The 25,728-nt window shown below is 43.3% G+C and overlaps 1 protein-coding gene across 1 annotated transcript in view; it reads left to right on the top strand.

Annotated features, from left to right (window-relative positions):
- Window positions 1–25,728, top strand: part of LOC137422153 (protein unc-13 homolog B) — a 745,568-nt gene that overhangs the window by 642,863 nt on the left and 76,977 nt on the right. Inside the window, exons 27-29 of the mRNA XM_068108912.2 lie at window positions 4,727–4,815; window positions 10,592–10,738; window positions 12,289–12,412. Coding sequence (XP_067965013.2) covers window positions 4,727–4,815; window positions 10,592–10,738; window positions 12,289–12,412 — 360 coding nt within the window. The remainder of the gene's footprint in view (window positions 1–4,726; window positions 4,816–10,591; window positions 10,739–12,288; window positions 12,413–25,728) is intronic.

Below are 25,728 nucleotides of genomic sequence, written 5' to 3'. Positions count from 1 at the left end.
CAACCCTATTAAACATGGGTCGCACACCTCCGCCACCCAAACATCTATCTCCCTCCTTACCGACCCTAACTTGAGGGTCATAGAACCACGCCCTATGATCGGGGCCGTTACCCCGGTAGCAAGTTGCAAACTACAATTTTGCAGGCGCTGGATCTTATCCCAGCCACCTGCGCTCGAATCAAGGACCACAGGGCTGATGATCGTGGCGCTAGCTCCTGTGTCCACTACGGCGTCTACCCCCACGCCGGCAATTTTGCATCTGATTGTCAGGCTACCGGTTCCAATCTGGCCACAATAAATGACCTGTCGCGTCAATGAGGGCTCTCCTCCATCCTCTTCTGCCGAACACCGCCCTACGTGCCCGACACCTTCTAGTTTCCCGGGGTCTGGCGGGGGGGTGTCTGGGGTCGGCTAACCCGCTCCCCCCCTGGGTGGAGTTGAGGACCTCAACCGCCGGGGATCATCCCGGCGCGTGGCTCGACAGTGCCGCGCCAGGTGACCCAGACGGTTGCAAGTATAGCACCTCACCTGATAAGGTGCTTGTCTCCGGAATTCCAAATTCCCCCCCCTGAAGGTCCGAATTGGATTACCCGCTCGTGGTCCACCGCGGGCCACCTCCGGGGCCGCCTGCCATGGTCCAGGACCCGCCAGGCGCTGGTCCACCAGCCTCCAGACCATGCCCGCCAGGTCAGGACTCACGTCGGGGGCGGGCCCCCTAAGGGGTCCGCCCTCCATCGGGGGTCCCACCTGGCGGACCGCCATTGCGTGACGCTCGCTCCCCCGGGCCAGGGGCCTCGCTGCTTCCCAACGGGCTGCAGCGTCAGCCGCCTGGCTCAGAGTCTGCGGGCGCCACATGGCGAGCTGTTGCCGGAGCTCAATATCCGGGAGGGCCTGGATAAAATGGTCCAGCGCCAGGCTTTCCCGGGAATCCGCTGCCATGTTAGCATGTGCGATCCCCACTGCGCGGCGAATGTCGTGGGCAAGTTCCCCGATGGCTTCCTGGGGCTTGCGTTTTCGCAGTTCCGTAACCGGAACGAGCTTTGCAACCCCATTACCAGTTTGGAGCGGTACATTACTGACAAATTTCAGCCAGATCGGCCCAGCGGTTTGGCCTGAATGAATGAATGAATGAATGATCGTTTTAAGGCCATTTTCCCCGCTAGAGCGGGGGTTATAGTCCAGTCAATCTATGACCGAAAATATGCTAACCTCAAACAAATTGCAAAATAATGTATTTTAGTTGTTTCAATATAAGAACTGTTTCCTACATGACATACAAAAAGTCTAGAAACATTCAGCTTGGGGAACATTTTCAAAATTAGGTTTTCCTTGACCCACCCTGTATGTGGTTTTTAACCGCCTTGATATGAAACAGTCCGATTGTTATCGAATTTGATTATACATCACTGTGTTATCAGATTATCATTTCATCTATTAAACAGCCTAATCTCATTTCAAATAAACGTCTTCATAATGTGGACTACCTTTTTCACTTTCCTTTGCCTTAGGAATGTCTATGTTTCCCCGTGAAGGTCGGCTTGAAGGTCAACAGAAGGTGCACTTGAACAACTGATGCCACGACAGTCTCCACATCCAACTGAACACTGCAAACCATGTTTCTTGCAGTTGCAGCGTCGACTGTCACAATCTGTTTTACAGTTACATCTTATGATCTTCAGTAGTTTCTCTGGTGCTGGAGGCAAGTGGGTACGGATAGGCTGAAGTCTGTCACCGGCTGTAATCCATCCCCAGTCCTCTGGAATCAAATCCCCATCTTGCCCTATCCACTGCTGAACTTGCAAGTAAACACGCTGACTGTGGTGTCTGGCTGCTGCTGACGTTGGCGGTAAGACATGAACATGGACAAATGAGGTATTGGTCATGACTTTGCTGCAAAATTTCCTGCACCTCAATAGATCCAAGCCTTCCCCAGGATTACCATTATACAGTAAGTGCTTTCTCCCCAGCCACAACGACTTCCTCCTTTGATGCCTTTCTGGAAAATACTTCAGCTTGGTGCTTGAAATGAGGGTCACTTTTAAGTTTTCTCAATGCAGCTCCCTTTCCAATTCCATATAAACGAGATGTTGTATCACATCCTGTTATGCTATGAACAAATGGGAGCAAACAACATATTTCAGGGCCAAGTCTTTGCTTGATGCATCTGATGTTCCACACATGCTTTTTCTTAACAGCTGTTTGTTTGGCCTCCGACTTGAAGTAGATATCTCTTGAGCAGATGTCTGCATGGTAGCATAGAAGCACAAGAAGATCGGTGTCTTCTCCAACTAATACTGTCACGTTTGCAGATGCTGATGACACTGTAGTCTGGACAATCAGCAGGTCAGCATCCCCAGTAGCATGTAACGTCTTGATTCCCTTTTCTTCCATCTTCTTGCTGAGCAGATTGATGAAACGTTGTTTGTTTGCAGAGTTGGTCAAAAACTGCTGCTTCTTGGATTTGAGATGCATATCCTCTGTGAATCTGACTTCAGGTCCGTATGTTCCACCAGTGCGTCGCATGTGAGCATGGTCTTTTGTGGATGGGCCATTGCAATACCCATCGAAAACAACTGTGGGGTTTGAGTACTTCAAGACATAGTCTACATACAATTTGCAGAGGGATGCAAAACTAGATCCTTGGGGCCATGGTATGCGTTGCAGCAGAGAACCACCGTCAAAAACATGATGCAGATCTTCTACGTTTGGTGCTGGCATGTCATATTTGGCTAAAGTCCATATTGCATCTGCAAGTGCTGGCTTCTGTGCCTCTCTGAGGAGACCAGATGAGTCAAACAATGAAGAAGGAAAGCTACAGAGTTCATAAGTGAAGACTTCCGAGATGTCATCAAAGAGGCCGTTAGCTGCTGTAATTAAACGTTGAAACAGAAGCTGAGGGTCAACCTGTACTGATTCTCCATCTATCTTCACTGCTGTCTTGGCTCCAAGGGTTACAGCTTGGTTTGCCTTCTTAAAGGTGTAGCTCTGTACATTCTGAGAAACCATTGATTTGAGGACACGAAGGCCAACTTCTTTTGCTCTGTCAACATTTACACTTGCATCTGCTGTCACACCAGTTGCTATGTTCCGAAGGGTTGGATCCTCTGCAAATGAATTTCTATCCTCAAGGAAAGACAAAATTGTCTTGGTGTCATTGTAATCTCTAGATTTTCTTGCTGGCGTGTCTTTGTGCTGTTCACTTGTGTAGAATTCAGTGTCTGTAAACTGCTGCATGGCAATGTTGATGTCTGCACAAGCTGGTCTGGAGAGTAACCACTGTGCTCTCTGAGATTCTGACATTCCGCGTCCTCTAGTCAATCCACCTGTTGTTTTAATGCTTCTCATTAAAACCTGCTCCATTACAAGATCTGTAGATAAGCCAGCCCAAAAACGATCACTTCTCCTGAGTACATGGTGTCCAGATTCAAAGCAGGTGTACACTTCAGGGTGATCTGCTTCTAGATTTTGCATATTTTGCAAGTACATGTAAGCTGATTTCACATAGAAATTGTGTCCAGCAGCAGCAAAATACGGCAACATGTCTTGTACAGACTGAAGATGAAGATGCCAGTTCCCTGTACGTTCTGCTTTTATAAACTTGTGGAGTATGTCTATCATATCCATGTACTGAAGCCAAAGAGATGGCGTGCGATGATGAATGAGTTCTACTTTTTCACACACAAGCTTTTCATTCATTTTGTCAACAACATTCTCCATACAGACTGACTCCGCAGTAACGTCTCCTTTCAGTCGACATTCATAGAGTTCAATACATTCTGACAAGACATTGTTGCTGGTTATCCTGGTAGGACCTTGAGCTGCTTCATCTTCAGAGACTATGACTTGAGGAATATCTGCAATATCTGGTTCCCTAGGCGTAACATCAGAAACATCATGTTCATTTGAATCTCTGATGTCATTGGACATGTCGTCATGTTGATGCTCTTCAAACAAGGGTACTCTGAATGCCTTTGAAATCAGCATTAGCATTAAGGACCTTGTCAACCAAAACGTGTCCCCTGACAGCCCTTGATACAGACTTGTATTAGCATAGCTTGAAAACCAAATTTCCTTAGATTTCAAACTATTTTGTATCTGACCTCTGCCGAAAAGTCGCATGCAAAATCCGTCAAATTTATTTCGTTTTTAAAACTGTTTCCGCACTCTAGACTGACCTTGCGGGCCCCATGACAATCATGGTTCCCTGTTTGAGGCATGTTTTTATGGCCGGATGTCCTTCCTGGCGCCAACCCTTAGTCGCCTCTTACGATGCGCAGGGATATGGTGTACCTATTCTAAACTGGGGTACACACCGGGATCATTCATCCCAGCAAGCTGGTACTCAATTTGCCGACCTCGGAAGGATGACAGGCTGAGTCAACCCCCCTGGCATTAATTCAGCGATCGACCGGGATTCAAACCCAGGATCCTAGGATCCCAAGCCAGCACCCTAACCACTTAGCCAACACCAGGCTTTTGTAGCAATTTGCCAATTTGTACCAATGCCCTGGAAAAATTCCAAATTCCTGCTCTAATCTATGGTCAGGGGGAAATACAGGGAGGTACTGCATCAGCAACATCAGCAACCCTAACCCCAGAAATGATGCAAATCAGCTTGATCACGGAATTTTTTCCAAATGCTACGAGACGTCGAGAATTATGAGAAATGAAAGATCCTTTCTTCTGACATGTGTATAACTCTTTCACTCTTACTGTCATTTCCCAGCTGGATTCAGAGGCCAGTGCCATGCTCAACGAGCTACAGGTGAAGCTCAATGGTGTGTTGGATGAATTAAGCCACACGTTTGGGTCCAGGTAAGTTGCACACTAATTCCACGACACACTACATCAATCATGTGTGTACATCACAGGAAATATTAAAATGGCACAAAACACACCACGTAATTATCGTGTCACAGTACTTGATTATATCATGCGTCTGTGCAGTGTTTGGCCAAAAAGCTTAATGAGCAATTAACCGACTGGAAGCCACAACCTGAGCTTTTTTTTTGCTGGATAAGAAGCCATAAACCAGAAGTGTATAATAAGAAAGCTTGTCCTGCTGTTTTGTTTCAATTAGTTAGATATCACATTTCATCAAAGATGTATTTTGTGTTCGGTAATGTGTTGGGTAATCCTCAAATGTCTCCTATCAGAGAGGCCTGAATCTCATCTCTTATTCCATTGATTTATTAATTCAAGTGACAAAATGATGAATAGCACCATATCCACTTATTTTGAGTTGATTTCAATTGCAGAAGAAGATCTTTCATGCATTATATGGAGTAATCACACTTTTGCAATTATTTGACCATATGGGATCCTGCAATTCAAACATTAGGCCTTGAATCGTTTAGTGCAGATTTAATTTACAATAAATGCTTCTCAATCATTACTATTATAGTTATCATTGTTTAAATCCAAGTGATCCATCCAACTTATTAACTTAAGACTCTTAAAGATTAAACTAAAGATAACTAAAAATGCTTTGAATCCTCAAACGCAAGTGAGAGTTTCGCCAGGGGCTGTTTGCAACCTAGGTTGATCTCCGCAAAGCATTCGATTTGGTGAATTGGGATGCCCTCCGGAGGATTCTTGGTCTTCGTGGGGTGCCACCAACACTGATCGATCTGATCTCTGAACTATACTCTGGTACAGTGAGTGTTGTGAGGTGTCGTGGCTCCATCTTTGACTTATTTCCAGTTGTTACTGGAGTTCGGCAGTGGTATGTACTGGCTCCCACTCTTCAGCACTTGTATGGACTGGATTCTGGGGAGCATGTCGGAGAGGTCAGGCTGCGGTGCATCGTTTGGGAGTGTCAAGATCTCTGATCTTGATTTCGCAGATGATGCAGTCACCTTTGCGAAGACGCTGGACATTCTTATGGGGGCCCTCCAGGAACTGAATGAGGATGCTGAGCTGCTTGGATTACGGATTTCCTGGGTCAAAACCAAGATCCAGGCTTTCAATGACATCTTGGATGCTGCTGTCTTGTCTGTGCCTGTTTGTGGCGAAGATGTTGAGGTCACGAAGATATTCACTTACCTTGGCAGTGTTATTCATGGCTCCGCATTTTGTGAGCCAGAGGTTGATAGATGTCTGGGTCGGGCCTGGGGAGCCATGGATTGACTGGATCATGGGGTGTGGTGCTGTCGGTATATATGCAGGAGGATGAAAGTCAGAGTCTTTAAGTCCTTGGTACTTCCAGTCTTGCTCTATGGATGCGAGACTTGGACCCTCACCAAGGGCCAGAGAATGAGACTTAACTCCTTTTTTTTTTCTTTTTCTTGAAGATGAAGAGCATCAAAATTGTACCAGTGATAATTGGAGCAACAGGAATGATGAAGAAGAATCTCACTGAGATTTTAAAAAAACATCCCCAGGAATAATACCACAAATTAACTACAAATGGAGGCATTCCAGGGTTCTGTGACGATCCTGAAAAGAGCCCTTGGAACAAAACTATAAAAAGTGAAACAGCTTGGTCCATGAACTGCGATCCCTTACCGAAGTGGAAATTGATACTTTGGGTCCTGGGAGAATTCCGTTCCACCTCCTAAAACTCACAAATGGAGATAACAACCAACGACACACACACACACACACACACACACACACACACACACACACACACACACACACACACACACACACACACATTTCTCCTTTGAGCAATAGATGCAAAAAATTATAAGATTTCTCTTGTGGCCCCAGAACCAAACAATATATACAGGTTGAGTCAAAAGTAGCGCCCGATTTCTATTTATTAACAATTATTTATTATTAACAATATTTATTATTAACAATTATTATTAACAACAACATTATTAACAACAATTATCAACAACAATTATACCCGACAATTATTAACAATATGACATCCCAGAAAGACTCTGACAGCCGAAAAAACAGAAATCGGGCACTACTTTTGACTCGCCCTGTATATATATATTATATATATATATATATATATATATATATATATATATATATATATATATATATATATATATATATATATATATATATATGTATATATAACAGCCCTCACAGCTCCCACTCCTCCCTGCCCCCTACAGACTTTCATATATATATATATATATATATATAGATATATATATATATGTACAGTCACGTGAAAAAGTAAGTACACCCCTTGTAAAGTTTTGACTTTTTCAACATATTTCAACATACAGCCATTTGATCTTCATTTCAACAACATTGATAGATAAAGGTGATATAATATAACAAATATCATGAAACATTTACATTTTGTAGTCCATTGTATAATTTAAATAAATATAAATGCAAATTTCGCATGTGGAAAAAGTAAGTATGAAGGAGCTGCGCTCCAACGCGAGTCGAAAGAATTGACGCGACCAAAGACGGAATTCGTCCGAGTTGCTTTATTGAAACAAAACAGCTCAGGTATTCTGACAAGCCCGTTTATCGGGCAGCAATATATATACACATTTATGCCGGGGCGTTTGCCCGGGAAAACCGAGACCGGGCATGCCCGGGTGTCAAGGGCGAGTCCTGGAAAGGCGAGTCTGGACATGCCCGGGCGTCCTGGACGCGGCCTGGCAAGTCGAGGCTGGGCGTGCCCGAGCGCTCTGGGCGAGCCCTGGAAAGGCGAGAGCGGGCATGCCCGGACGCTCTGGGCGAACCCTGGAAAGGCGAGTCTGGACATGCCCGGGCGTCCTGGACGCGGCCTGGCAAGTCGAGGCTGGGCGTGCCCGGGCGCTCTGGGCGAGCCCTGGAAAGGCAAGAGCGGGCATGCCCGGGAAAGACGAGACCGGGCGTGCCCGGGAGGTTCGGGCGTGCCCGGGAACAGCGAGTCCGGGCATGCCCAGGAGAGGCGCGTCTGGGCCCGTCCGGACGAGCCCGGCATGGCGATCGTGCCCTGGCCGCGTCCTGGCAGGTGCAAGGCGATTGTGTACATTCAGCGGGAACCGCTACAAGTACACCCTACATTTATCACTACTTCAAATACCTAAAATTAGAATCAGGTGCACCAGCTCAGGTGCAAATGATTAGAACATCGTTAGAGAGGATCTTGGAGGAACCTGTCTTATTTAAACCTCAGACATTTAGTTTGGTTTGCTCTTTGTTGTTGAAGTGTGTGGCGTCACCATGCCTCGATCAAAAGAGCTCTCTGAGGCCTTCAGAAAGAAGGTTATAGATGCCTACGAGTCTGGGAAGGGATTTAAAAAGATCTCCAAACAATTTGAAATCAATCATTCGACTGTCCGGAAGATCATCTACAAGTGGAGAAGATTCCAAACAACTGCCAACTTGTTCAGGCCAGGCCGCCCCAGCAGGTTCAGCCCGAGAGCAGACCGCAAGATGCTGAAAGAAGTATCTAAGAACACCAGAATGTCATCACGGGACCTCCAGGTAGCTCTTGCCACTGTTGATGTCAAAGTGCACGAGTCTACCATTAGAAAGAGGCTGCACATATTTGATCTACATGGGAGGTGTGCCAGGAGGAAACCTTTGCTGCCCAGAAAGAACATCAGGGCAAGACTAAAGTTTGCCAATGAACACCGAGGCAAAGACCAGCACTTCTGGAACAATGTGCTCTGGACAGATGAGTCAAAGGTAGAGCTATTTGGCCACAGTACCAGAAGACATGTTTGGCGAAAACCAAATACAGCATTTGACCACAAGAACCTGATACCAACTGTAAAGCATGGTGGTGGAAATATTATGGTTTGGGGCAGCTTTGCTGCATCAGGGCCTGGGCAGCTCACCATCATATAATCCACTATTAATTCTTCATTGTACCAGAGGGTGCTTGAGGATAATGTGAGGCCATCTGTCGGAAAGTCGAAGCTCACCCGAAGGTGGACCTTGCAACATGACAATGACCCTAAACATACCAGTAAATCCACCAAGGAATGGCTGAAAAGAAAGAAATGCAGGGTTCTGGAATGGACAAGTCAAAGCCCGGATCTAAATCCCATCGAGATGTTGTGTGGGGATGTGAAACGAGCTGTGTATGCAAGAAACCCCTCAAACATCGCACAGCTGAAAGAATTCTGCATCGAGGAGTGGGCAAAAATTTCTCCCAGTCGATGTCAGAGACTGGTAGACAGTTATAAGAAACGCCTACTTGAGGTTGTTTCTGGCAAAGGGGGCAATACCACCTATTAGAGCCAAGGGTGTACTTACTTTTTCCACATGCGAAATTTGCATTTATGTTTATTTAAATTATACAATGGACTACAAAATGTAAATGTTTCATGATATTTGTTATACTAGGGCATGCCCGTACTATATATATATCTAAAATTATATCCCCCCCCCTCTATTTACATGGAATGGTTTGGTCCATTCGCAACGACCACAGAACCCCCCCCCCTCTATTTACATGAAATGGTTTGGTCCATTCGCAACGCCAAAGCGAACGGCGAACGGCTAAATCGCCATAGCTCGGTAACTACTTGTCCGATTAATTTCAAACCTTGAAAAGGCACATCCCGTTCCTTGCCAAAAAAAAAAAAAAACGCTACCCGTACGCTCTACCCCGCCCGTACGCCCGTAAACAAAAAAAACAACGCTCTTCGCTTCCGCCCTTCGCTCTGACTGAATTGGGAGAAATAATGCGCATAAGAATTCGAGAAATTATTATTTTCTCCGGAAGAAATCGAATTACGAACCGTAATGGCGCAGGCTCTCGGGCTCGCAACAACGCGTTCTGTGATTGGCTGCCGGAAGTGAAGTCTTCACTGTCGCAAATGTGAAGCGATGAATACGATGAATCGCAAATTAGTTTTTATTAGTTTTAAAACATAGTTTAACGGCAACATAGTTTGCCGACGGGAAATAAATGAATACGCTCTCAAATGTGCCATCCGAGGCAGAGTCTGTTCGCCACGTTCGGCACACGTGATAGCTCGCTGCTCTCTGATTGGTTGAATCATTTTTTGGACATAGCTCGGTAACTACTTCTGCGATTAATTTAAAACCTTGAAAAGGCACATCCTCGGGTCCCCAGCAATATACCTGGCAAGTTTCAAGTATATCGGACCGGTAGTTGTCGAGAAACAGCGGTCACAGACAAACATACAAACATACAAACATACAAACATACAAACAAACATACACACAGAGATTAGTGGAATTATAGATAGATTATATCACCTTTATCGATCAATATTGTTGAAATGAAGATCAAATAGCTGTGTGTTGAAATATGTTGAAAAGGTCAAAACTTTACATGGGGTGTACTTACTTTTTCATGTGACTGTATGTATATAACAGCCCTCACAGCTCCCACTCCCCCCTGCACCCTACAGACCTCCCTCAACATGATTAATAGTAAATGTGATTTTAAAAGTTAATTTTAAACCTTCCCTGGGCATTCACAAGCCATGTGTTGATTGAAGGGAGTTAGGGCCATGTGGTGATTGAAGTAATTATATCACAACCACATACCTTGAGTATCCTACAGGTAAAAATTGAAATATAAGTTGTGATAGAGGATGTGGAGAAAGGTTATTTGGAAAAAGATAAAATCATTGACGTTCATCTTTATACCTGATGGAGGCTAATGTTTGTGCACATATAATTTTGTGTCCACATACAGCTTCCAGTCCCAGGTGGAACAAAGTGTTAAGGCAATGGCTGAACTGCTGAGCCAGGTGAAGGGAACAGGAACCGGACAATCAGCAGGAGTGCTGGCCCAAGATGCCGATGTCATCCTACGGCCTCTCATGGACCTTCTAGACGGAAAGTACGTCAGTATCCATGACAGTGCATTGTAATCTAGTGTTGATTGAGTGATATAAGCCGAACCTATTGGGGGAACTTATATAACAGGCACTTCAAATATTCCAACAAGCTACCAGAGATTCATAAAAGCATCACTTATTATTCCCACGCTGTTTGAAAAAAACGGGGCAAAAGGTATTGTCGTCAGCTCCGTCTGTCTGTCCATCCGTCCCACTATCGCCTCCTAAATGGTTGAGCATAAATCCACCAAACTTGGTATTTATGATTATCAAATGGCAAAAAGGTGCAAGAAGAGTATCATATTTGGCCCCACCTCCTGGGGCCCTGGGTGGGGTCAAAAGGTCAAATACTCAAAAATGCAATTACAGGAACATTTTAAAACATTTTTAATGAAACTTTTCATTTGCAGTCAACATTGGGGGGACGCATGAAATATGTTTTGGATTTTACCCCTCATTAATGCCCCAGGTGGTGGGGACTTTGTGCCACAGAGGTCAAAACAGAAAATATTTTTAAACTGAAAATTTGTTTTTGCTCATTTTTGGTGCAATTTTTTTTCTTTTTTTTAAAGCCTGGTGTTGGCTTAGCAGTTAGGGTGCTGGCTTGGGATCCTATGATCTTGGGTTCGAATCCCGGTCGATCGATGAATTAACACCAGGGGGGTTGACAGCCTGTCATCCTTCCGAGGTCGGCAAATTGAGTACCAGTTCACTGGTAATTCCCTGTGTGTCACAAGAGGTGACTAACAGGGTTGGCGGCAGGAAGAGCATCCGGCCATAAAACATTGCTTCAAAAAGGGGGCCACGGTGCCCAAAAAAGGCCAACCCCTGCCCTGCGGGGAAAAATGGCCTCTAAAGGTGGTCTTGGTGCAACTTTTTGCCATCTTTCAACTTTGCTTTAGGTGGAAGCGTGGGGATTTGTGATGGCGTGTCATCGACTTCGCTCTAGTTGACACCTGTGAGGATTATTCTCACCATCTATTTGTATTTATCAACCTGTTTATGATAACAGATACTAATATGGTCGCAGGTTTAAAAACTTAAATTGCAGCGTTACACATGAAATGTGACCTCGTCCATCAGTTGACTTGTTTTCCAAAATCTCCTTTGTTTTGGGACTTGATTTTACCTATAAATTCACGAATTGCAGCAATTATTATATCGTCAAATGGATACATTGATCCAGAAATCTAAGCATGTACACTTATTATGTTCAGTGTAACCAGACAGCTTGGGATGCCCGATGTGCTGAAAGCAGCTCACTTTAGGCCTCGCAGAAAAGATTAGGCCTCAAGACGATTTCAACTACAGATGGTGAAGCTGAATGGATTTTGCACCACAAAGTATTGTTAATTTGATCCAACAGAATATACATCTAATCATGAAAGTTAATGTCTTATGTACACTTAGGAAAGAATGGTATCATTCTTACAAAGCATTAATGGTGATGATAGTTGAATTTTTGTTGGGAAGTAACATTGCCAGGCCTGCAGAAATTTCAAGCTATTGGTTTGAAAATAATGACATGAAAGATGCGCAATTCTTTTTCCAGTCTGACGCTGTTTGCCAAAGTTTGTGAGAAAACTGTGCTGAAAAGGGTCCTCAAGGAGCTCTGGAGGATTGTTATGAACACAATGGAAAAGATGATCGTCCTTCCATCACTGACAGACCAGACTGTGAGTTCATCTGGCCATCAGCCAAAAGCTGAGGAGAAAATTGCAATAATTGCAATGTGTATAAATATACTGTGTATATATGTATGTACAGTATGTATGTATGTATGTATGTATGTATATGTATATATATATATATATATATATATATATATATATATATATATATATATATGTATATATATATATATATATATATATATATATATATATATATATATATATATATATATGTATATATATATATATATATATATATATATATATATATATATATATATATATGTATATATACATACATACATACATACATACATACATACATACATATATATATATATAGTCACGTGAAAAAGTAAGTACACCCTTGGCTCAAATAGGTGGTATTGCCCCCTTTGCCAGAAACAACCTCAAGTAGGCGTTTCTTATCACTGTCTACTAGTCTCTGACATCGACTGGGAGAAATTTTTGCCCACTCCTCCATGCAGAATTCTTTCAGCTGTGCAATGTTTGAGGGGGTTTCTTGCATGCACAGATCGTTTCAAATCCCTCCACAACATCTCGATGGGATTTCGATCCGGGCTTTGACTTGGCCATTCCAGAACCCTCCATTTCTTTCTTTTCAGCCATTCCTTGGTGGATTTACTGGTATGTTTAGGGTCATTGTCATGTTGCAAGGTCCACCTTCGGTTGAGCTTCAACTTCTCCGAGAGATGGCCTCACATTATCCTCAAGCACCCTCTGGTACAATGAAGAATTAATAGTGGATTATATGATGGTGAGCTGCCCAGGCCCTGATGCAGCAAAGCTGCCCCAAACCATAATATACACAAAGAATTAAGTTAAGCACCCCTACACAACGAATTAAGGTAAGCACCCCCTAATATATATTCTTTGTGTATATGTATACATTGGCATATATTCTAAGGTATGTGAGATCAAATAATGATTGGTATGACATTAGCAATTATCCATTGATGAAATTGAGTGATCAAAGTGAAAAAAAGTGATTGGTTGAGTCAGTGATCCGATCACGTGGGTCCGACACACGTTATTGACGCAAAGATCGCTAGAGGTCTTCTCAGAACAATGACTGTACGTTAGAAAACATAAACGTCATCCACACTGTCCGTGATGGACCTATAGCTCCATACTTAAATTGAGGTGAAAATATGCCTAAAATTCCCAAAAAATTTCACCTTAAATTATTCAGAATAAAATATTGAAAACGGCATGATTGTTATGTTTTTATGTGACCATAATATCACTTCTCCAGAAAATATAGCAATATCATGGGTATATTACACTGTTTTGACGACAACAAACGTGTAATGTGCGAGGTTGTAAAAAAACGGGGGGGGGGTGCTTAACTTAATTCTTTGTGTATATTTCCACCACCATGCTTTACAGTTGGTATCAGGATATTGTGGTCAAATGCTGTCTTTGGTTTTCGCCAAACATGTCTTCTGCTACTGTGGCCAAATAGCTCTACCTTTGACTCATCTGTCCAAAGCACATTGTTCCAGAAGTGCTGGTCTTTGCCTAGGTGTTCATTGGCAAACTTTAGTCTTGCCCTGATGTTCTTTCTGGACAGCAAAGGTTTCCTCCTGGCACACCTCCCATGTAGATCAAATATTTGCAGCCTCTTTCTAATGGTAGACTCGTGCACTTTGACATCAACAGTGGCAAGAGCTACCCATAGGTCCCGTGATGACATTCTGGGGTTCTTAAAGACTTCTTTCAGCATCTTGTGGTCTTGCTCTCAGGCTAAACCCACTGGGGCGGCCTGGCCTGAACAAGTTGGCAGTTGTTTGGAATCTTCTCCACTTGCAGATGATCTTCCAGACAGTCAAATGATTGATTTCAAATTGTTTGGAGATCTTTTTAAATACCTTCCCAGACTCGTAGGCATCTATAACCTTCTTTCTGAAGGCCCCAGAGAGCTCTTTTGATCAAGGTATGGTGACACCGCACACTTCAACAACAAAGAGCAAACCAAACTAAATGTCTGAGGTTTAAATAAGACAGGTTCCTCCAAGATCTTCTCTAACGATGTTCTAATCATTTGCACCTGAGCTGGTGCACCTGATTCTAATTTTAGGTATTTGAAGTAGTGATAAATGTAGGGTGTACTTACTTTTTCCACATGCAAAATTTGCATTTGTTTATTTAAATTATACAATGGACTACAAAATGTAAATGTTTCATGATATTTGTTATATTATATCACCTTTATCTGTCAATATTGTTGAAATGAAGATCAAATAGCTGTATGTTGAAATATGTTGAAAAAGTCAAAACTTTACATGGGGTGTACTTACTTTTTCACGTGACTGTATATGTGCAGTGTCTGTGTTGTGTTGTCTTCTCTTGTCTTGTCTTGTCACTGAACTACTCCCTCAAACTTTTGTGAAATCGTACCAAACTTCTGGTATGCACCCTATCTCTCCAGAGAGTGGGGTGTCCTAAATGTATTTCTTTCGAAAAATATTTTGAATTTTTTTTTAACTTAAATCTTCAACTTCAATTGTTTATTAGATGTAATATTATGTATATTACAAATACATTGTGCAAAATAATTGTTTGTATTATGATTGGTGTCAACCATGACAAAATAGCAACTCAGGTACAGTCATCCATCTGTATATCTACATATCTGGGCAGTGTCTGTGTTGTCACTGAACTACTCCCTCAAACTTTTGTTTCCGTGGTTGTGGTGTTTTTAATAATGTGGTGGTGAGGTGTTTTGAATCACATGGTGGTGAGGTGTTTTGAATTACATGGTGCTGAGGTGTTTTGAATTATGTGGTGGTGAGGTGTTTTTAATTACGTGGTGATGAGGTGTTTTTAATGACATGATGATGGGGTGTTTTTAATTACGTGGTGATGAGGTGTTTTTAATTATGTGGTGGTGAGGTGTTTTTAATTACGTGGTGGTGAGGTGTTTTTAATTACGTGGTGGTGAGGTGTTTTTAATTACACGGTGGTGAGGTGTTTTTAATTAAGTGGTGGTGAGGTGTTTTGAATTACGTGGTGATGAGGTGTTTGAATTACGTGGTGATGGGGAGTTTTAATTACATGATGATGAGGTGTTTTTAATTACGTGGTGGTGAGGTGTTTTGAATTACGTGGTGATGGGGTGTTTTTAATTACGTGGTGGTGAGGTGTTTTGAATTACCTGGTGATGGGGTGTTTTAATTAGGCCAAGTAAAATAAAAAAAAGTTTCTCGTCCCCGCCCGCTTCCTTTTTGGTCGCCGCCTACTTTTATTTACTATTTAATACTATTTTTTTTTAATATATACTTGTTTTTTTAAAATCGTTTTGCGAAGAAACTCGGTCGAAAACTTGCCGTTTCCGGGCGTTTGCTGATCGTATCTTGTGCATTGATGATCTGAACTATTATGGATCCCGCCCTCTGACGGAACTTCCTGGTTAATACATGCTAGGCTTAACGCAGACACTTTGTGCTAAAGACGGTCAATTCTCGCAGCGGTTGTGCACTGGGCAAGTGCAATTTACGTGTAAAAATCTTGCATTTCATACTTTTAATGGTACAAATTTGAGTAGGGAATATGACGATTTCGTGTGTGTAAGCATACGTTCGTATGTTAAAACAGATATTTATTTGCTAATTTGGAAATGAAATTGCAATTGCAATTATCAGAATTCCCAAAATTCAAAGTGCCATAACTTTGTCAAAAATGATCGAAACGTCGTGAAGTTCGGAATTGAACTGTAACCTATCATAAGGAAACCATGTGCCAAGTTTGAAATCATTAGCATTAAGCGTTTAGAAAAAAAGTCCGGAAAACTGTTCTTTGCGTGACGGACTGACTGACTGACGGACGGAGGGGCGGCGTGCAAACCTATAGTCCCATCCGGTGTACACCGGTAGGGGACTAATAAGCGAAGTACCAACTTCTAATCTGGTGTGTGGGTGTATCTAGGCGTAAGGAAGAACCCTATTGAAAATTTGGTCGCCACGTCAAAATCCAAGATAGCCGCCGCCATGTATGTCTGAACCTTGTGAGCGGAATATCTTGAAAAATAAGCGAAGTACCAACTTCCTATCTGGTGTGTGGGTGTATCTAGGCATAAGGAAGAACGCTATTGAAAATTGGGTCGCCACGTCAAAATCCAAGATGGCCGCCACCATATATATGTCTGAACCTTGTGAGCAAAATATCTTGAAAAACAAGCATCCTGAGTATTGCGCTGCAATACATGTCCCCTACCAAAGTTCAAAGTGCCATAACTTTGTCAAAAATGATCGAATATGCAAATTTATGCACGCTTGATGCTGGTTTTCAAACTTGATCTGCGTTATGCTGAGAGACATGTGTGTACAAAATTTTGTTGAAATCAGCCAATGTTTGGTGCAGTTATCGTACGGAAACCAAACTGTGACAGACGAACAGACGGATCTAATTAAATATGCAAATTTATGCACGGTTGATGCTGGCTTTCAAACTTGATCTGAGTTATGCTGAGACACGTGTGTACAAAATTTTGTTGAAATCAGCCAATGTTTGGTGGAGTTATCGCACGAAACCAAAGTGTGACAGACGAACCTCATTAAATATGCGAATTTATGCACGGTTGAATGTGGGCGCGGATGATGTGAGACCGGGTTATCCTGACCAGGTTATCCACGGACCGTGGAAGCTAGGTTACTTCTGACGCGTACTGTGTATACTGCTAAGAGGGCAGAGTATCAGATACATATTTAAAGAAGTATTCACGCAGATTATACGCACAGAAGCATATGGTAAAGTGACACTCCAACCTCCCTAGATGTATTGTTGATTTATTGGTAAACTATGTGAATTCAATGTATTCTTGCCTGATATGAAGAATTGTGTCAATGGAAACAAAATTCAGTGAAAACGTTTTTGACTTGATGCTTATTCTAGGAAAGCATTTTAAAGAACAGTCCACGATTACAGCTTATTGTACACAAGGAATATTAACAGCTTTGACTTACCGCACTCCAAATTATAGTCCGGAAAACTGTTGGGGAAATTACCAAGGGTTATTCACCTACAGGTTCTCAATCGTTCCCAAATCACTAATTACCTCAGGATGGGCTCACCTGTGATTCGCACTCGGGACTTCGATTTATACACCTCGCAGACAGGTCAGCAGAAGCACGACAAAATACGTTGTTTTTCAAGATCAATGATCGATGTGTATATATATGTTGCTCGGCTTGGCTCCGCCCCTCCTGAAAGAGGGCGCTGTGTCGCGCTTTTGACGTTCGCGAGACGAGGCTGAGAGCGTTGTGGCTTGAGGAGAACTCGAGAATAAACAAAGTGCCATAACTTTGTCAAAAATGATCGAATATGCAAATTTATGCACGGTTGATGCTGGTTTTCAAACTTGATCTGAGGTATGCTGAGACACGTGTGTCACGCCTCGCCTCGTTGATAAGCCCGCAAGGTCGCTCCGTGCAGCGGCCTGCACGTATTGCACTGTGTGAATTATATAAATTATTACCAACTCACGGTCTGAGGTACTGGCGATTCAAGAGATATCCATTAAAAAAAAAAAAATTTTCGTTTAATTAACGACATCTGCCAAACCACGTGCAAAACAACAACACAACATGCATTTTAAAAGGCCATTTTCCCTACTGGAGCGGGGGTTAGCCTTGCGGTCCCCATGACAATCTTCTCCATTTTGCCCTATTTTCTGCATCTCCCCTTGTTAACCCCCTTGCCCGCATTTCTTCTTCCACCATCTTTAGCCAAGTCTTTCTCGGTCTTCCCCGTCCTCTACTTCCTTCTACATTCATTTCCATCACTCTTCTCAACCAGTCACTTTAATTCTTCCTCAACACATGACCAAACCATCTCAACCTGTTCCTCTTCACAGCATCAATCACAGGCTCTATTCCCATCATCTTTCGCAATTCATCATTTGACTTCCTCTCTCTCAACGATACTCCGCACATCCGTCGAACCATTCGCATTTCCACCCTTTCCAACCTTCCAACCTTTCCAACCTTGCCAAACCACGTGCCCTATCGCAAATTCCAAAATGACATTTTAGTAGACTGACATGCTGAACAGATTTGTGAAGTTTCCCCTCGATTGGATCAAAAATGAGGGAGGAGCTCGGTTTTAAAGGTTCATGCTTAAAAACGTCATAACTCTGAAACCATGTGACGCATGACGTCATGCTCGCTGACTTTTTTGTTCGTCATGGGTATGCGATTCTGCCTGCAAAGATTGGCCTCAATCTGTTCAGCCGTTGCAGAGAAAAAGGGGTTTTCGGGGTTTTCACGAAAAACAATATGGCGGCCGAACCACGTGACCTGTGACGTCATAATTACCATTAAAATATTCTACAGACCGAGTCCATCCTACGGTGAAAATTTGATCTTAATTGGTCCAATTATTGCAGAGAAATTGGTTTTTAAAGGAAATTAAAACTTAAAATGGCACTGAGTTAAGGATCATCAGAATTATCAGAATTCCCAAAGTTCAAAGTGCCATAACTTTGTCAAAAATGATCGAAACGTCGTGAAGTTCGAACTTGATCTGTAACTTGTCATGAGGAAACCATGTGCCAAGTTTGAAATCATTAGCATTAAGCGTTTAGAAAAAACGTCCGGAAAACTGTTCTTTGCGTGCCGGACTGACGGACTGACAGACTCACTGACTCACTGACGGACGGAGGGACGGCGTGCAAACCTATAGTCCCCTCCGGTGTACACCGGTAGGGGACTAATAAGCGAAGTACCAACTTCTAATCTGGTGCATGGGTGTATCTAGGCATAAGGAGGAATGCTTTTGAAAAGTGGGTCGCCACGTCAAAATCCAAGATGGCCACCACCATATATATGTCTGAACCTTGTGAGCGAAATATCTTGAAAAATAAACGAACTACTAACTTCTAATCTGGTGTGTGGGTGTATCTACGCATGAGGAAGAATGCTATTGAAAATTGGGTCGCCACGTCAAAATCCAAGATGGCCACCGCCATGTATGTCTGAACATTGTGAGCGAAATATCTTGAAAAATAAACGAACTACTAACTTCTAATCTGGTGTGTGGGTGTATCTAGGCATAAGGAAGAACGCTATTGAAAATTGGGTCGCCATGTATGTCTGAACATTGTGAGTGGAATATCTTGAAAAATAAGCGATGAACCAACTTCTAATCTGGTGTGTGGGTGTATCTAGGTATAAGGAAGAACGCTATTGAAAATTGGGTCGCCACGTCAAAATCCAAGATGGCCACCACCATGTATGTCTGAACCTTGTGAGCGAAATATCATATCATGGCATGTTTTCTGCGTCTTCCACTTTGTCAACTCACATCACTTCCCCGACGGGGGACCTAGGCGTAATGCTTGTAAGTTTTAATTTCCTTTTAAAAACATTTTTTCTCTGCAATAATTGGACCGATTGAGGTCAAATTTTCACCGTAGGAAGGACTCTGTCTGTAGAATATTTTAATAGTAATTATGACGTCACAGGTCACGTGGTTCGGCCGCCATATTGTTTTTCGTGAAAACACGAAAACCCCTTTTTCTCTGCAACGTCTGAACAGATCGAGGCCAAACTTTGCAGGCAGAATCGCATACCCATGAGGAACAAAAACGTCAGCGAGCATGACATCATGTGTCACATGGTTTCAGAGTTATGACGTTTTTAAGCAGGCATGAACCTTTAAAACCGAGCCCCTTCCTCATTTTTGATCCAATCGAGGGGAAACTTCACAGATCTGTTCAGCATGTCAGTCTACTAAAATGTCCTTTTGGAATTTGCGATAGGGCACGTGGTTTGGCAGATATCGTTAATTCAACGAAAAGCCGTTGCAGAGTTTTATATTTAAAAAAAATGGATATCTCATGAATCGCTAGTACCTCAGACCGTGAGTTGGTAATTATATAATTCACACAGTGCAATACGTGCAGGCCGCTCCACAGAGCGACCTTGCGGGCTTATCAACGAGGCGAGGCGTGACACACATGTGTCTCAGCATACCTCAGATCACGTTTGAAAACCAGCATCAACCGTGCATAAATTTGCATATTCGATCATTTTTGACAAAGTTATGGCATTTTGAACTTTGGTAGGGGCCATGTATTGCGGTGCAATACTCAGAATGCTTGTTTTACAAAGGAATGTAGTTTTACGTACTTTTCGTGGAATCCTTTCAAGCTACGATAATAATAATACCAAAAGATGTTGCAGGAAGTAAAACTCTGTCGGATGGAAGCAGAATCATTGCCATTGATAGAGGCAGATCGGAAATATGCCGTCTGCAGAAGATTATTATTATTATTATGCACAAGAAGATGAATTCTCAGGTTTGACCGATCTCGTTTTTTCACTTTATTTTGCTTTTGCCTTGGTCTGGAGAACTGAAAAGTGATCCCTACCTCGACAATCAGCTGAACAAACCAGGTAGGCTCTCATATGTAGCCGAAGCGAGTTTTTAAAGAAGATGCTCCAACTTTAGTTTTGTATGTAGCAGATGGGACCGACATTTAAATTTTTTTCCTTGCCATCCCTGCATAGAGAGTACTCGCGTACTCTCTGATATATATATATATTATTTTATTTTTTTCAACAGATGGAATTGACATAGTTTCACAATGCCAAATGAGTACCCAACTACAAAAGAAGGTTGTTTGGTTGGCTGAGACCTGTTGTCATTGAGAACAATCTCCTGTAAGAAGGGAAGGGAGTAAGAGTCAACCATATTAAATGGATGAACATCACAGGGAAAACAAGCTATTTTACCCTCTATGAACTTTCTTTTTATTTGAAGTACTTGCTTCTTGACACTCATCTTCATTCAATATATAAAGATGTTGACCTAAAGATGTTGAGATTAAATGAAAAACTTTCTGGACTTTATAGAGGGCATCAAACAGGTAAAAGTATTCTTGAGGGAAGGCAAGAAAGATGTTGATTTCATCCTTGCTTAACAGTGATTATTACTGTTAAGATTTCATCCTTAACAAAACCTCTGCTTAACAGTCAATTCCAGTAGTGAGTGCCCTGCATAGACTGTCCAGAGAATTTATTTCAGCTGTGTTAAATCATAGCAGTGGCAAAGAAACCACATCATGATTATTACCAAGGAATGCCAATTACCCTGCAATGGTGGCCATTACAATATAATTGGGCTGAGGGTATTTCTGTGCCCTGCTGGTCCCACAGCAGTGCTCACTTTGTTTCCAGAATCCACAGGTTGCCAGCAGGGCTGCTCATTCAGACGAATCCTAGTGCTGGCAGCCACAGCACAGCGAGAACCCTCAAAGTTGGCCTTACAGCATTTTAAACTTTCAAATTGAAGACCATTCGGGATCGCTGCACTCATAACAACCATAAATTAACTCCGATATCTCCTTTAACTCTTGTCTATTCGTCCTTTAAGATCTTCAGAAGAAAACAGATTTTAAACTAGAATTTCAGACATTCACAAGAAATTGCAAATGTCTCCCATAAGTTTCATTCCCCATCAGGGAATAAAAAGAAAAAATAACAACGTGAAGATATGTTCTCGCAGCTCTCCATTCTCCTCCCTGTTGTGACAGATTTTGACGTTTCAGCGATATAAAATAACTGCCCTCTTGAAAATCCTATGTCGGACCTGGGAAAAATGCATAAAACAAACGTTACAAAATGCCGGTCACTGCAAACAGTGTTGCTGAGCGGCCACACAAAACAGGCATTAGCAAAGTGAATATTTCCACCAAGCACAACATGGAGTCTACCTGGATGTGCATGAAACACAAAAAAAAAACCACCTTTAGAGGCCATTTTTCCCCGCAAGCGGGGGTTGGCTTTTTTCGGGCACCGTGGTTGTTGTTGTTTTTTGGGCCCCTTTTTGGACCTGTGTTAAATGTGCATGAAACACAAGTGCATGAAAAACGGGATCTGAACCATCACAGGTACATGAAAAACGGTCTCTGAACCATCACAAGTGCATGAAAAACGGTATCTGAACCATCACAAGTGCATGAAAAACGGTATCTGAATTAACATCTTTATGATGTACTGGTAGCACTGCAGGATGGCTTCTTCCGGAGCTTCGCAAACAGGGCAGACGTTGTGGCAGTTACATCACGGCGTTCGCTCATTAGTTGGAGCAATAAATTATATATTATTTTCAATACTCTCAACTGCATCTAGGTCGACTCCATGTTGTGCTTGGTGGAAACAAGAGGTAATGTACCATGTGGCAGGCGGTGCTTATCGCTCCCGGTAAGGTGTGGCAAGGCCTGTATGGAACACCTTACTGGCGGTTCTCCACTCACAGTATGGAGTCGCATAAGTACTGATATATATATTGTTGCGGATCTCGGATTACGGCGCTCCCCTTACCGAGGGGGGGTTAATCCTCTCGTCTGGCCGTCTCCGGTCCTAGAAATTATGACGTCACTCCCGGTCGGTAGTAGCCAAGGTCATTAGTCAATGAAGTCCCAAATACCTGCGTACTAAGACCGGCCGTGAGCGAGGAGATAATTTCCACCCGAGCTGCAGCGTTAATGGATACGCTGAGCGAAGCGAGCTGCGACTCGGGCCGTTAACAAACGGTAGTAGCCAAGGTCATTAGTCAATGAAGTCCCAAATACCTGCGTACTAAGACCGGCCGTGAGCGAGGAGATAATTTCCACCCGAGCTGCAGCGTTAATGGATACGCTGAGCGAAGCGAGCTGCGACTCGGGCCGTTAACAAAAGACTAACCCGATTCCGAGCGTTGGCCAAATCGTGCCACGTATATCAATGGAGAAATCACTAAAGCAACCGGATGAGAGGAACCAAAGTAAAGGAAGAACAAATATAATTTATTAATTATGTACAAGAAACCCGAAGAGGAAATGAAAGAAGGGAATATACAAGAAGAAGAAGAAGCAGTGACACAGGGCAGCCTTAAACAGTCTTATATTATCACATGCCCAGGACAGTACAAACACACTTACACGAATGGGGAACAGCAGGGATGAAAGGTCCAGGCGATGGGGTCCGGTCCAGGCTCCGGATCCGCCGCGAAGAATTGCAGGCAGCTTCACATGTCGTTGGCGCGTGACCGGACCTTATAATTATGCGAGGGACTGGGATGCCGAGTACGTAATCTTCGTGCCAACTCTCTCTCGCCCAGCGTTCGTCTCAGAGGGTACCCTCGTGCAGGTCGCTCAAACAACGTGACAATCAATCGAGCGTGCCCCGCGCAGTTCGTTCACAATCAGCATCCCCCGGCGCAGTCCGTCAAAGGGCTTCGCGCTCCCGCTTATATCATCGCGCGTCGAAATCAAGCCGCCTTCATCGGGCTACGCCCACTAACGAGCTCACCTCAGCCCTGGTTGGTCAGCGAGGGCACACTGGCTCCACCCTCGACGGCTCGTGGGCGAGGCCACACCTCTTCACGTGGCTCCGCCCCTTCTTTCCTCGAGCCGACCGCATGTTCATTGGCGTTTGGAGCGAGCGCTAAGGCAGCGACGACGGCACAATGCAGCGAACGCTGCTAATAAGATTATGTGAGAGCATTGGGAAGGACAAGCCCCGTCTGTAGGTGCTACTGGCACTTTGGAGAGAGAGAGAGAGATTGGGGGTAATTGAAGGGGCCTAGGTTATTTGATTAATGCAACGCAGATTCAACTATTGGGAACAGATCCTTAACTAGAACACATACTAATGAAATAACTAAAGAAGAAGCCTATGGTGTGCTACGTGTTGCCCGTGGCCTAACTAGGGTGCGACCTTTGACCTTTACACCAAAAATGGGAATATTTACAGGGGATTATTTATAAGGGATTATTACAATATTTACAAAGTGGAGGGTTCTAAAAACCACAACAATATATATATATATATATATATATATATATATATATATATATATATATATATATATATATATATATATATATATATACAGTGGAACCTTGACTTACGAGTGCCCCAACTTACGAGTTTTTCGAGATACAAGCCGTCGCTCGGGCGGTTTATTGCTTTGAGATGCGAGCCGAGATCCGAGTTACGAGCTTTCGCCACCCGGTCACGTGGTTATCTTGCCGTGCAAGTACAGTATCTCTGTCGTATAGCGCTGCATTTTTGTTTTCGCATGTTGGTTATTTTGAGTTTACGCCGCCAGGTGGGTTCTGGTCACGTGGTTATCTTGCCGTGCAAGTACAGTATCTCTGTCGTATAGCGCTGCATTTTTGTTTTCGCATGTTGGTTATTTTGAGTTTACGCCGCCAGGTGGGTTCTGGTCACGTGGTTATCTTGCCGTGCAAGTACAGTATCTCTGTCGTATAGCGCTGCATTTTTGTTTTCGCATGTTGGTTATTTTGAGTTTACGCCACCAGGTGGGTTCTGGTCACGTGGTTATCTTGCCGTGCAAGTACAGTATCTCTGCCGTCAACTTGTTCAGAGTGCCGGCGATAGCTCGCCTTCTCTTTGTGGAAAACACGGTACTGAGAAGAAGAAGAGGATGATGTGCTTGGATATAAAACACGCAATCGTCGAAAAACATGAGCGAGGTGTCGAGGAGGACGTATATAACGGCAGAGGAGAAGAGCATGCCAGGCCACAACTTGTGGATATAAAACACGCAATCGTCGTGTTTTATATAAAACTTGTGCTTGGATATAAAACACGCAATCGTCGAAAAACATGAGCGAGGTGCCGAGGAGGACGTATATAACGGCAGAGGAGAAGAGCATGCCAGGCCACAACTTGTTCAGAGTGCCGGCGATAGCGCGCCTTCTCTTTGTGGAAAACACGGTACTGAGAAGAAGAAGAGGATGATGTGCTTGGATATAAAACACGCAATCGTCGAAAAACATGAGCGAGGTGTCGAGGAGGACGTATATAACGGCAGAGGAGAAGAGCATGCCAGGCCACAACTTGTGGATATAAAACACGCAATCGTCGTGTTTTATATAAAACTTGTGCTTGGATATAAAACACGCAATCGTCGAAAAATATGAGCGAGGTGCCGAGGAGGACGTATATAACGGCAGAGGAGAAGAGCATGCCAGGCCACAACTTGTTCAGAGTGCCGGCGATAGCTCGCCTTCTCTTTGTGGAAAACACGGTGAGATCCTTAACATCCAACAACTAATGGGACGCAAACGGGGCGCCCAGTTTAGCGGTACACACATTGATGAATCACCCTGCCTGTGATTCACCCATGACAGGTTATAGCTGGGTCGGGATTCAAACCCAGGCTGGACAGTTTAGACTTTAGAGTCAAGTGTGCGTACCTCCAGTCCAGGCCATCCTGCCAACTTGTATGCTGCATACAGGTGAAATATAAAGCGCGAGATATTTTTATATATACTGTATATTTAA

This window comes from Myxine glutinosa, chromosome 2 (assembly GCF_964187855.1).
Source record: "Myxine glutinosa chromosome 2, kmMyxGlut1.1, whole genome shotgun sequence".
Classification (NCBI taxonomy): Eukaryota; Metazoa; Chordata; class Myxini; order Myxiniformes; family Myxinidae; genus Myxine; species Myxine glutinosa.
This window is presented reverse-complemented; position numbering and strand designations above follow the sequence as displayed.